We start from the raw sequence: 14065 nt of genomic DNA, 5'->3' as shown, positions 1-14065 counted from the left end.
CTGAATGTTTGTTAAAAAAAGATGAGTGATTGTTTGTCTATTTTTGTACAAATTAGAAAGGGAAACCGCACTTTGCTCCTTGCTCAAGACACGATTGGCTCCGCTGGACTCTTTGAACTCTGTCTGACTTCAGCGGCGTTACTCAGTGGCGCTCGTTGTGACACCGACCACACAACTCCTCAGGTTCTGAGCACACAGAACTGGACCAAAAAGGAATCACAAAGGGAAATTTGCTTTGCCCGGTGGCGTTCGGAACAACACTCCCCCGGTGCGGCAGTCACCCCGCCCTGCTCTTCCTGCCTGGGGAGGGTTTCTCAGCGGGGGAGGGACCAGACGGGTGAGTGAAGGGCGAACACAGCAGCACACACTCGCGAGCTGAAGCCTGCCGCTCCACGCCGCTCCGCTCACAGCGAGGGAAGGAAGAGGACGAGAATCGTGGAAGACATGGCCAACACAGACATGGACACGGACATGGACAGCAGGCTCCCGCAACCCCAGGCTCAGCCTGGAACCTCAGAGCCTGATCTAAGCTCCGAGCCCCCAGGGAAACCTGTCAGTGAACCCTCTCAGGGGGGTCGCGGGGGTGATGGGGACCTCTGCCCCTCGTGCAACAGTGCGAAGGGGCCAAAAGGCCAAGTGAACGGCACCCTGGGGGACGCGGAGCTGGAGCCACCCAGGAGCAAGAGCGGAAAGGAGGAGAGGGCAGCTCAGGATGCCGGGGGTTTGAAAGGAGCGCAGATGCAAGACGGCGCAGTGGACACCCAGGAAGAGGAGGAAAAGGTGCTGGGGCTGAACGATGTGGCGTGCGACGCGTGCATCGACAGACCCCGGCAGGCCCTCAAGTCCTGCCTCACCTGCCTGGTGTCGTACTGCGGCAGCCACCTGAGGCCCCACCTGGAGAACGTCCGCTTTCAGAGCCACCGCCTGGTGGAACCGCTGCGGGACGTTGAGTCACGCGTGTGCGAGGGTCACGGCCAGCCGCTGAGACTGTACTGCTGCACCGACGGCTGCTGCATGTGTTGCAAGTGCCTGGAGGAGGGGCACTGGGGGCACGAGGTGACCCCCGTGGAGGAGGCACGACTCACGATCGAGGTACTCGCACGTGCTGCCGCACACATGGAGGCAAACGTGCCAAACGCGCTCGCTGACGCAGACAAGCACACGCAAGCCAGCACGCGGGACGAGTCGGGTCACTGGTGCCACATGTGATGTCAGGGCTCTTCCGCCGTTTTTGGCCAATCGGTGGCGCGGACGGGTCTGAGGGCCACGTGTGTGGAAATCTCAGCAGGCAACGTTCTGCAAATTAGCGAAAAATTATATTTACGTTCATTTATTCATTTTAATAAAGTAGTACAACGCAAATTCTTTTATCATACTTTATTTAGGTGCAGATTCAGCAGCATCCGTAGTATTTAAAGCAGGTACAGAACGTATTAATATCTATATAAATGCTCCTGCAGGACACTTTTTATGTGAAACAGCAACACACTGGACACTTGATGAGCATCATTCACTCATCTGACACTTTTCTTCAAAGCAACTTACAATGTTAAGCTACTTACACTAATTTACCCATTTATACAGCTGGGTAATTTACTGGAGTAATTAAGGGTAGGTACCTTGCTCAAGAGTACTACAGCTGGAGGGGGGATTTGAACCTGTAACCTTCAGGTCCAAAGGCACCAGCACTAACCACTAAATTACCAGCTAACCCGTACCGGTGAGTTACGACAGTGTTTGTCCTCCTGATTGCCGAAATAATGTTCTAACTGTTACGCTACCAGCTCCCCCTCTGTTGATTTACTTACTTTATGAATTGAATCGTATTTCACCAGATAAAAAAATTACAGCGTATGTAGTAAAACGATTTGTAAGCAGGGTGCGATTGTGGAAATTCTGGAAGTTTCCTCCGTTTGTCTCTCCTCTCTAAGCCGCTTTCAAATGAGCTCAGCTGAGAGGTAGTGGCTTCCTCTTCCGTAGCCTCATTATCTAGAGAAGAAAAACATTTACGCATTCCAGAAGACACTGCGAAAGGAGCTGAGGAGCGTGAGCACATGAGAGGGACAGGAACACACATTAGCTCCTGTCCCCTGGGAGGACAGGCCAGCTCACGTGTGTGTGTGTGTGTGCGTCAGGGCCGGATGGCGCTGGGGGCTCCTCCTCTTACTGTCATCGTTTAGTCTCAGATCGTCATGACACTTGAACAGTACGGGGAACGTGAGCCCTGCTTTACCGCCGGACCGGACGGCCTCTGTCGCAACTCGTTGTCAGGAAGCACCGACTGGTCGGACTCATCCGAGACGGGCAGCAACAGCCCGAGTGCGTGAACGCGGTACGGAGCTCTCTGAGAGAACGCTGAAGTGAAGATCAGCCTGCAAAAAAATTTAAAACAAATCGTTAACATTGCACACAAACTCATACACGCGGGTTTTGGGGCCTCCCTTTACACATGCGGTGAAGGACTTTGACTTGTAACTGCCGTAGTACACTGAATTGCTCTGTATTGCCCTACATAACCCCTTACTGCCCTGTATTATCCTGAGTTACACTTTAGTACCCTATATAACCCTGCAGTACATTGAATTACCCTGTACGGCCCTGTATTACCCTGCGTTACCATGTAGTACCCTGAATTAGCCTGTATTGCCCAATAGTACCCCGTATAACCATTTACTACCTGGTGACCTCCTCTCCTTGTGTCCACAGAGGGAGCTGAAAGAGAAGCAGAGCGAGATGGAGAGAACCTCGAAGGCTGCAGAGAAGGCCATCCAGAAACTGCACAGTAACACGGCCTCCATCGAGGTCAGCTCTCCACACACACGACTGGTCGCTCTGCTGTCACACACTTGACCGCATTGTCAATCATATGGTCGGTCACGCGGTCAGCGTCACCCCACTCACCTTCAAAAGGTCACACGTGGTCATCAAAGACTTGAACCGTTAACTATCCTTGTATAGGCAGTTATCTGGCGAAGGCCTAAAAGTGCACCTTTGTTTACCCTGTTCACAAAGCCCTTTACCATGTGATCTCGGTCATATTTACCGTGCACAGGCCTTTCAAAACGGTGACTTTATCGCCACACCTACAGCTGAGGTGAACGCCTGTGCGGCACTTAACAGCTTTTCCGCTGTGAACATGTGTGGTCATGACCCCATGGGCATGACAGTTCACATCCTGAATGTTTTAACACCTGAAACTTCTACTCCCTTTATCAGACATTTTTCTCCAAAGCAACTGACAATTATTTACCCATTCATACAGCTGGGTAATTTTACAGGAGCAATTTACTGTAAGTACCTTATTCAAGGGTCTTATAGCTGGAGGTGAGATTCAAACGTGCAACTTTTGGGTTCGTTTAAAATTTATTCCTACATTGATCAAGAGAGACTTCAGTACTTTTTACTTAACATTTGAAATGAAGCAATTCAACACTGTTTTTGTGGGGGAGGGGTATCTCAAGTACAGTATTTACATCTTCATGTTTTTTACTGGACACAAAACCTACAGAATTAAATTAGTTCAAGGTGGAACCCAACCAAACACACACAGTAAACGTCCTCCACTAAAACTGATTGAGGTCCACATTATATCAGTATATCTGGAGAGTGTGTGAAGGTCCATCGCTGGATTTTTGCAGGCAAACCCCTTTGGGTTCTGCCGAGTGTTTCGGTGTCCCGAGACCCAAGTACCGCCCTCAGAGTGCTACAGGAAGGGTAAGCACTTGATGGGCTCCTCCACCGCTGTCCCACTGCTCACTCTCTCCTCCTCCTCACCGTGTTCCCCAAGAGCTCCGTGCTGGATGTGAGAGGCGTCATCCGCCAGCAGTTCGCCGAGCTCCAGGCCGCAGTGGACAAGGCCCAGAGGGAGGTGATGGAGATCCTGGAGGGCGAAGCCCAGCAGGCGGCCAAGCAGGCCGAGAGCATCCGGACGCACCTGGAGTACAGGTGCGCCGAGTTGCGGAGGGCGCAGGCCCACGCGGAGAAGCTCTTCAAGAGCAAGAACGACGTCGACTTCCTGCAGGTACTGCTCGTCTCCGCACAAGAGAGAGTTTGGGCTCGAAACTCATGTGGAAATGTGGCAAAATCTGAGTATCCAGGATATTTACCATACTGATAATTTCTGTCAACATGTCTAAGGTGAAACAGGAATGTAAACAGCTCTGCGGAGCTTCTTTGTCTCTTCGTCCTTTGGGAGACACTTCTGAGGGACTACTTTGGGAGCACACACTTTGAAAGCACAAGGACTTGAACCCAAAGCCTTCCAGCCAAAAGTATATGTTTATTTATCTTTTTTCTCCAAATTGACTGTCAGGGTTTTGTTATTTACCCTGATTTACCCATTTACAAAGTAGGGTAATTTTTACTCTATCAACTCAGGGCAAGTGCCTTGCTTGAAGGAACTACAGCAGGAGGTGGGCTTCAAACCTGAACCTGGGTCCTTCCAGCACAAGGCAGCTCGAACCACTAGGCCTCCTGTGGCGGCGCCTCTCTAAATCATTAACCTCTAAGTACCCTGATGGAATGTGTGTACCCTGAAGCTGCAATAAACCGCTTAAGAAATACCTAAGAATTTTGTGAGAACCCATTTGTGATGTATGACAAGGGGCTGCTTATCACTTAGACAAGCCCCCACGTGGTGGAACCAGAGCCAACAGCGCGAGGCTGATACTACGATCAGCACGCTGAACCAGTTCTGGCTGAAACCAGTTCTGCCACATGCTCCTTCAGCAATCAGAGCTGATTATATGTGGTGTTTGTGTCAAAGGTACATCCACAGTACTTGAGTAAGTTCAGCCAGGAACTGCAGACGTGTGGTTTACTTTGGGTCCGGGCGCTCTTGTCTTCCGGCGAGGTATATTCCGGAAACGTTTCCGCTTAACCTCCCTTTAATGAAGGTCTCAGTATGAAAACACTTGGAATGCAGTCCTTTGCCGTGATCCAAGGTGTAAAAGTCCATGAGCTGCATTGTCTTACATCCAACACAACGCAGTCCTGAGGGGTGCTTTCACTTAGCCACACGCTCTTGGCAGTAAGTAAACGTAGGATGGAAGATTATTCAAAGTGCTGCAGACTTATTTGCTTCAACGTAGGGGTGACAAACTGAGATAGGTACTACCTGCTGTGTCCAAGCTCTGATGACAATGTGCCGCTTGGCCTCAGGACTACTCTCAATGGAAGAAGGACGCCGAGGACGTCTCCCTGCCCGGGGTCTACATTGGACTGACGGACCGCCTCCCATCCTTCAGCCGTGTGGTCAAGGACTCAACCCGTGAGCTCTGCCAGAGGCTGCCGTCCATCTACAGGGACAAGCTGAAGGAGACCTGCAAGAGTGGTGGGCACACACGCAGGGTGTGGTGGGGGAGGGTGGTGATGCCGGTTAACAAAGGGAGTCGGCATTAGGACGGAGACCGAACATGACTCAGTGTATCTTCAACATGTCAAAAGCAACGAACATGTTCCCACCTGTGTAGCAAACCAGGGTGGGGTACAAGTATGTGAGGGCGCTACAAAGCTCAAACTTACCCTGTTGCCAGGGAAATGAAACCACACACACACACACAGAGCTCCGCCAGAGATCAGGGAATGCTGTAGCCAAGAGTGAATCGTGTGCAAAGTATGACTTGGTTTTAAAGAATCCGAACCCATGGTGACGCATGATTACAGGTCAGGGATGAAGATAGTTACAGTGACACCCATGTAAGGTACAGCAAAACAAAAAAGATGTGTAATTTTACTCCCGAAACTCATTAAATCTAATTGAAATCATCAACGTTCTCCTCCCTTCAGAAAAAATGGGGATAAAAACAACGGTGCGGACACTCATAACGGCGAACCGCTTCTCTGTGCCCGACCCCAAGGCTCGGAAGGACTTCCTCAAGTGTAAGCATGTGCTTCAGTGGAGGTTGACTGTCTTCCTCCCCTCATGAAATTCTTTCAAGAATCCGATGCTGTGATGAAGTCTGATCACTTACAAAGTAGTTTGACCAACTAACTATAATTACTGTTTCTTTGACCCCCTTTGTATGGATCCTGCTCGTGGCCTGCAGACGCCATCCCGCTCAGCTTTGATGAGAAAACTGTTCACAAGTATCTGCGACTGACCAACGACAAACAGAAGGTGACCAACACGACTCCGTGGCAGCACAGCTACCAAGACATGCCAGAGCGCTTCGAGCACTGGCGACAGGCACTGACCGTTGAGAGCTTCTACCTGGGCCGCCATTACTTCGAGGTGGACGTGAAAGGGGAGGATGCATACGTGGGCCTCACCTACAAGAGCATCGACCGCAAGGGCACAGAGAGCAGTAGCTGCATTGCAGGAAACGACTTCTCCTGGTGTCTGCATTGTAACGGTACTGGCTTCTCTGCCTGGCATGGTGACGCTGAAACGCCCCTGAAGGTGGACAAGTTCACTCGGCTCGGTGTCTACGTGGACTTTGCCAGACACCGGTTGGCCTTCTTTGGCGTGGCCGAAACCATGACACTCCTGTTTGAGTACCAGGCTGAGTTCCTGGAGCCTCTCTATCCAGCCATCTGGCTCCCCAAGAGGGAGAACGCAATAGAGCTTGCAGTGCCTGGAGATGCCCTGCCACAACCAGACCCTTCACCTCAATCTAAAGCCTCCATAGCCTTGGCCCAACCAAACCCTTCACCTCTATCCACCACTTCTTCAGTCTTGCCCCAGGAAAATCCTTCTCCTCCTTCTGAAGCCTCCACAGCCCTTGCCCAGCTAGACCCTTCACCTCCATCCACCAATTCCTCAGCCTTGCCCCAGGCAAATTCTCCTCCTCCTTCTGAAGCCTCCACAGCCCTGGTCCCACCAGATCCTTCACCTCCTTCTGAAGCCTCCATAGCCCTGGCACAGCCAGACCCTTCACCTCCATTCACCACTTCCTCAATCTTGCCCCAACCAGATCTTTTGCCTCCTTCTAAAGCCTCCACAGCCCTGGCCCAACTAGATCCTTCACCTCCATCCACCACTTCCTCAGCCTTGCCGCAAGCAAATCCTCCACCTGCTCCTAAAACTTAAAACAGCCTTGCCTCAGCCAAACTCTTTACTACCTTCCACCACCTCCAGTTCTACACTTTAATCTTACCCAAAAGGGTGAGAAGTGAACCTCCTGTACTACAAATTGGATGGAGGTCATTTGACAGATGGACTGTAACAGCAACTCCTGCACTCATTTACATTAGTTACTCCAGTGGTACATGGTTAGTATTTGTATTGTTCTTTCTAAACTTAGTAATAGCATAATGTATTACTCAGACCTATGAAATAAAAAATAATTCTGAGAATCCCTGCAGAGTGTGAGCCACAGCTGCGTGTTCATTTACTCCATCTGTCCACCTTCAGAGAATCCACCTGTGCAAACTGACACACATTGAGGAATATCTATCATATGCAGAGACAGAAGTATTAGGATTCCACATGTCAGAGGATTCAGTTTAACAATGTAGGCTTTTACAGACACATGTATATAAGAAACTACATTTCAGAAGAAATATCACATTGTTTTCAGACTGAATAAACATAATCATACCTTCATGAAAAATAACTTGGAAAATAAAAACAGCACACAACAGAGCAAAATTAAAATATGAGTAAAGAATTCTGCTTTGTCAAAATGGGATTTGCCAGAAAGTGTGACAGAATTAAACCAATTTAAATAAATAAATAAATAAATAAATAAATAAATAAGTTAGGAGAAACGTCATCAAAGGGGAGTAAGTGGTGAGATCAGTTACAGGATACTTGTCAGATTATGTGGCATTAAGGTTTACTTTTTAAGATGTTTACCATTCATGGAATGAGCCATTTAGTCATCATAAAGTAAACTGATGACTTGACAGTTTTTTCCACTTCACCTGATTTCTAAAACGACTGAATAAATCGTTTATGGAACCCTAAATGTGTATGAAGTTTTATTCCCAGTTTCTTAAAAAAAATATATATATATATATATATATATATATAACGTACAAACCATAAAGTACGTTTCTGCTGTATAATTTGCAGGAGTTACTGGCAGAAATTAGCCAACATACAGAAGAAATAACAATACAGAAAACCTCTTTGGGGTCCTAATACAAATGTCGCACAATTTATGCGTCGACGCTAAAGCCCGACTGTAAATATATTAGTGTATTGGAAAATAGTAAGAATTAAATTATAAGGAAAAATCACAAGTCTTCTTACACGATGCATCTTAAATATTTTTATGGATTAAAATAGACAAATAATTTGTGTAATGATAAGATACGATGGTATTTTTAAAGATGTAATTAGTTCGTTACTATGGGGTCCTTCAGGCACGTAAAGGGCACCTTTGTTTGCTTACACGTTACCAGGAAGTGTAAGTACTGGCCTCAAAATGATGAGACAAGTAAGTTAGAGATGTGTTTTTTTGTTTTAAATACGTGCATAGGGGGGTGTGAGAGTTTCTTTGTTTCTAGTTAATGTTAATTCTGTACTTTACTGTCAATGACAAAATAAAAAAAAAAAATACGAAGCGGTCTGATAAACCCTTAACTTGAAATTATAACTCTGCCACTCACTGCACTGCTGCAGTTTTGTTGCATAAAAAGTACTTGCTGTTCTTTAAAAAGAATTGTCACTACTTTGTCACTGATATATTCACCATGGTGTGTCCTGTTGCGTGTTTTTAGGAGCGTGTCTTATCAGAATGAGCAGTTTGTATGTTCACGAAAAGCTTTTAGAATTATTGGGGTTGCAGTGTGTTTCCTGGAGAAAATTCACATGACCCTACAAGCTGTTACCTAAAAAAGATTAAAGTTAATCTTCTTAATATTTCAGGAGTATTATAAGAATTTTAATACTTTATTTCTTTGAATTCTGTTCTTTTGATCTCTTTCATCGCTCCCTCATGACAGTCTATACTCTCTCTAGAGACTCAGCAAAGTGACAAACTGTACAACCTGTGGTATGAAAACTGCTCTTGTATACAGTTCCACCACCATGAAGAATAAACTTTTTTCTTTTTCCTTTGTCTTTTTTCTTGACTGAGCCCGACCACTAGAACGGACAGTTTCCTCTGCCGAATGTTGTGTCCGTCTCGCTTGACCTTGCGTTCTTATATCCCAATCTGAAGAATTTTCCTTAGTGTCATGTCCTGGATGTAATCACCATGTTTACAGTTGCGTTTATCCTCTGGCAGGACTTGAACGATGATGACGTATCTCTGTTTGACGCGGAAGAGGATGCAGGCAGAACGTCGAAGAAGTCCAAAATCGAGTGAGTTTGACCATCGCTGGAAAGCCTGTACTCTATCCAGCTCTTGAGTATCAGCTGTAGACTTATTTGTTCATTTAGCTGACATTTTTGTCCAAGGGGACTTACCTTCACATGCAAACCAAAAATTGTATGTAAAATTATGTACCTGTTTATACAGATTGGAAAAAAAAATTACTGGGGCAATTTAGAGGAAGTACCATGTTTTAGGGGTGGAATTTTCATCCTGGTCCTTGAAGTACAGTAGTGGAACAGCAAGTAACTCTGCTGTCTCACAGTGCCTGGGTGGTGCGAGAGGATGTGGGTTCGATGCCCGCTCAGTCAGCGTGGAGTTTGCATGTTCTCCCCGTGTCTGCATGGGTTTCCTGTGGGTGCTCTGGTTTCCTCCCACAGTCCAAAGACATGCTGTTCAGGTTCCCCCATAGTGTGTGTGTTCCACTGATGTATGGATGAGTGAGCCAGTGTAAGTAGTGTATCTAGCAGTGTAAGTCACCATGGCGAATAAGGTATGTGGGCTGATAACACTACATAGAGTTCATTGGAAGTTGCTTTGGACAAAAGCATCTACTGAATAAATAAATCACTTTATTGTGTATAGCGTAGATTTATATTTCTTCATTTAATAGAGCATTGTACAACTCGGCAAAAGTTCGCGGTAGATGCCATAGAGAAACATACAGAACCACAATTCTCAAAGTACAATCAGTTTGCCTAATGTCAAACCGCCATACTTTACATGGGTGACTGCGTACAGAATTGGTAGATTACAAATATTTTTGGTCACAGCGACATACAGGATATGGTAACAACACAGAGTAACATCAGAACTGTAACTGCAAGCATAAATAAAGGAAAGCAAACTACAAGTCAGTTGTCCAAAGTATGAACCCATGAGTCGTCATTCAGATCAGTTTGATTGATGGTAGCAGCTTCTGCCTTTGGTTGCAGGTTCGAATCCTACCTCCAGCTGTAGTACCCTTGAGCTAGGTACTTGCCCCAGATTGCTCCAGTGAAAATTACACAGCTGTATAAATGGGTAAATAGTTGTAGGGAGCGTCACATATTGTTGGTGACTTTACACTGTAAGTCACTTTGGAGAAATTGTCTGCTAAATGAATAAATGTAAGTTATTAAGAATAAATAAATAAAACTGACGACTTTAAAAGATGTGTGAAACTGTGAACAGACAATCTAAATTTAGCATATTTCAGCCTATTATGAAACTGAAACCTATAATTATATTAACATCCTAATTGTGAATTTGAAGAGTACACATTATAAAACAGGTAACCTTGCATTACTATCCGCATATAGAATTGGTAGGGAATAGATGGGTATTTGTGACAAATGACCTAATGTAAATTTACAGAGTGGATAGGAGATCTGGAGAGAAATGAGTCTTGACACAGATGTGTTTGAGACCCTTCATGAATCTTGAAAATGATTTGATGGTGAAGAGCTTCAGGGCATCGTTCACCTGCATGACCCCTGTATGTGTGTTTCCAGGCACCCTCTGGCCAGCTTTTTCCACCTGTTCTTTCGCGTCAGCGCCATCATTGTGTACCTGGTTTGTGAACGGCTGAGCACCTTCATCGCTGGCATGGTTACCATCATCCTCCTTTTGTCATGTGACTTTTGGACTGTCAAGGTGAGCATTACAAAGGACTGCAGTTTTTTCAAGTTTTTTTGGACGGTCAGTTTAGCTGTCAGGATGGAGATGTTGTACCAGGAAGGTTTTTCATTGTGTATGTAACGTCTAAGTATGTGTGCGGTGTATTTGCATTGTCTTTATTCTCTGCAGCTCTGCCAGATGTTTTTTCTCTAAAGACTTGAATAATGTTTTAGTGCACATTCCTCTTTGTGTGAGAAGTTACCTTTTTTGGGACTAGGTGAGATGAATATTCCCTGTGGTCCACATTTATTTAGAACATCACTGGACGGCTGATGGTGGGCCTGAGGTGGTGGAACCAAGTAGATGATGATGGGAAGAGTCACTGGGTGTTTGAGTCCAGAAAAGTAGGTCACATTCCAGCACTCTTGTTGACTGTGATGTGATAAAAGCCATACTCCACACTGATACTGGTGTCACTTCGGGGTCGGCACTGACTTTGGAGCATATCTTGATATTTTCACACTTGTGTGATGCACAGAAAGGAGACCAGTCAACACTTGTTTGGCTTAGGACATTTTTTTTGGTTTGTAATGCAAACTGAACAACTTCTTGACTTGTAGCCTTTACATAGACTGTGCTGTGAACTTTGAGAACTTTATTTTTAATTCAGGGACCTGGAAAGAAGCTCCCCTCTGACTCAGAGTCCCGGATCTTCTGGCTGGGCCTCATAGTGTGTCCTATCATCTGGGTCATCTTCATCTTCAGTGCGCTCTTCTCTTTTAGCATCAAATGGCTGGTGTGTGTAAAGTATTACCCTAATGCCTTGCTACCTGTGTTTGTGTTCTTGGAGATTACCATGTAGAAATGTGAGGGCTTATTTGGGTGGTAGGTGATATGGGATTGAAAATGAGCTATAATTCCTGTACAGTTAACCCAGGTGTCCAGCTAATGCAACTTGTTGGAATTTGTCGTAACGTGTAAGATCCAGTAACTCAATTCCCCCTTTTCCGGGTGCGACCCTGCCTGTTGACAGCCCATAGTCATCATGGGCGTGGTTCTCCAGGGAGCAAACCTCTATGGCTACATACGCTGCAAGGTGGGCAGCAGGAGCAATCTGAAAAGCATGGCCACCAGTTACTTTGGACGTCAGTTCTTCAAACAGGTACACAGCTGTTTTTTTTTTTTTTGGCAAGCTAAGCTGGACACTTACATGTGTATATTGTATGTATTACACTTCTATAAAGAAATTCTAATATATGAGCATTAATAAAACATTAAATCTGACTGAGCAATTGTTGTAACAACACACACTTGGGACCACCATCTTCCCACGACAGTTTCATTAATGTCTATTGCATTCATACAGAACATGTACCACATTAATTACTGAGAGCGATGTTAATTTGACTTTTTTTTATTTCTCTTCCTACAGGCAATGGCTAAACAAGAAGAATCTTAGAGTCAAGAGAAAGAATGAATGTGTTAGCGTTGATGCCCTGTATGGGATTTTTCTTGTACATTAATGTAAAAAAAAAAAAACAGGAATTATTTGTAACTTCTTTATTAAGAGAAAGTGATGTATTTTTTTCATGCGATAATGAGTTCTTCGGATGCTACGTTAAAACCTTGTGAACCACAATATAGTTTTCTGTGATGATCCCAAACTAACTCTTCTGTTCTTGATTTTTTTTTTCCTTCATTGTTTCAGAACATATTTTTTCAGTTCTACTGAATATTATAGTAAACTATGTTTTTGTACATACTTCCGTACATGTTACAACTACATTCTGGTAGATCTTTATGAATATTTATATAAATAAAGACGGATCGCTTGTTCCGTGTTTTTTATGTATTTCCTAGCTGATAATACTGCTGTTTCTTTTTCTGTGGTTACAGGAGTGAACAGTGGGTGTCTAATCTGCTTTTCAACAGTTATAGGAAGCCCTGCGTAAACAAGGCATCAAAAAATTGGTAAAACTCATGGTTGTTCCTCTCCACGGAAATCTTTAGTAAAAGGCGAAAGATTTATACGAGCTGAAGAGAAACATGAGTGAACTAATGATCTTCCTGAGTGCCGCGAGCCGCAGTCGCCGCACTGCACTTCCCCATTAGAGGTGCGGGGTCACGCAGCACTTTGTTTCATACACAATCACGGATATAAACAATAAAAATAATTATACACAACTCGAGACTTGTGTTTTAGTAGAAATGTAGTCCTTAATGAACCAAAATGGCTTGTTTCTATGTGTCTGTGGGCCGCAATGTACAATGGGAGACATATATGCAAATACGGACGGTAATGCGACTGCGCATGTCCGTGCTCACCGCATTGTAGGGGGCGCTGTTCACAGGACCCGTCGAATGAATGAATGAATTAATCAAATTTTGTAAATTCCAGAGGAAGGTTCACTGTGGTGGCTCCAAGCATGCAGTGTGCTATATACGTACACAAGCGGGAAAAGTAACCAAACATATAATATTTGAGAAATAAGCTCGCAAGGGAAAAAGGAAGTAAATGTAAAAAACGTGAGTTATCAGACTTACATTTAGTTCACAACAGACAATTAGTTCAAGGAGTGTTTATTGTTATTTCTCCATATAGCTCGTATACAGAGATACAAAATGTCGTTTCTCCGGAGACTACAGTCCAACACAGCAGTACGCAGGACTACGTAAAATACAAATATACAACAATGTATGATGACTACAAGACAAGAAACACGACGCTCAGAACAAAGAAACAAGACAATGAAAATCAACGTAGTGTAACCTAATATATCAAGATTGTAGGTGCGCTGAAAACAAACACCCCCCTAGAACTACCAATGTACTACATACAATGCTAGAAAAATTTCTAATGAACAATAACACAGATATTTCTATATTTTCACCAGTAAAGCAGCCCCGCGTAAAACAGGGCATCAAAAAATTGGTAGAACTCATAGTTGTTCCTCTCCACGGAAACCTTTAGTAAAAGGCGAAAGATTTATACGAGCTGAAGAAAAACATGAGTGAACTAACGACCTTCCTGAGTGCCGCGAGCCGCAGTCGCCGCACTGCACTTCCCCATTAGAGGTGCGGGAACACACTGCACTTTGTTTCACACACGGACACGGATATAAACAATAAAAATAATTATATACAACAAGAAGCTTGTGTTTCAGTAGAAATACAGTCCTTAATGAACCAGAAGGACATGTTTC

At 44.9% G+C, this 14065-nt stretch overlaps 2 protein-coding genes and 2 non-coding genes across 4 annotated transcripts; 2 read left to right on the top strand and 2 right to left on the bottom strand.

Moving 5' to 3' along the window:
- Positions 1-161: 161 nt before the first annotated feature.
- On the top strand, positions 162-7457 carry LOC108924684 (tripartite motif-containing protein 16-like). Its single transcript, XM_018736224.2, has 6 exons — positions 162-1092; positions 2707-2802; positions 3788-4021; positions 5161-5332; positions 5788-5880; positions 6048-7457. Exons 1-6 carry the CDS (start codon positions 445-447, stop codon positions 7028-7030), a joined length of 2226 nt encoding a protein of 741 aa, XP_018591740.1. The 5' UTR covers positions 162-444; the 3' UTR covers positions 7031-7457.
- Positions 7458-8320: 863 nt separating this feature from the next.
- Positions 8321-12401, top strand: tvp23b (trans-golgi network vesicle protein 23 homolog B (S. cerevisiae)). Its single transcript, XM_029250583.1, has 7 exons — positions 8321-8384; positions 9177-9253; positions 10757-10898; positions 11177-11266; positions 11533-11658; positions 11896-12024; positions 12295-12401. Exons 1-7 carry the CDS (start codon positions 8373-8375, stop codon positions 12319-12321), a joined length of 603 nt encoding a protein of 200 aa, XP_029106416.1. The 5' UTR covers positions 8321-8372; the 3' UTR covers positions 12322-12401.
- Positions 12402-12802: 401 nt separating this feature from the next.
- LOC114910284 (U5 spliceosomal RNA) lies at positions 12803-12916 on the bottom strand. The gene has a single exon (XR_003797587.1). It is a non-coding gene; the product is annotated as a U5 spliceosomal RNA (small nuclear RNA).
- An 846-nt stretch (positions 12917-13762) lies between these two features.
- LOC114910290 (U5 spliceosomal RNA) lies at positions 13763-13877 on the bottom strand. Its single transcript, XR_003797592.1, has one exon. It is a non-coding gene; the product is annotated as a U5 spliceosomal RNA (small nuclear RNA).
- Between the last annotated feature and the right edge of the window lie 188 nt (positions 13878-14065).

This window comes from Scleropages formosus, chromosome 3, assembly GCF_900964775.1.
Source record: "Scleropages formosus chromosome 3, fSclFor1.1, whole genome shotgun sequence".
Taxonomy (NCBI): Eukaryota; Metazoa; Chordata; class Actinopteri; order Osteoglossiformes; family Osteoglossidae; genus Scleropages; species Scleropages formosus.
Note: the sequence above shows the minus strand (reverse complement) of the source record. Positions and strands in the feature narration are given on the sequence as shown.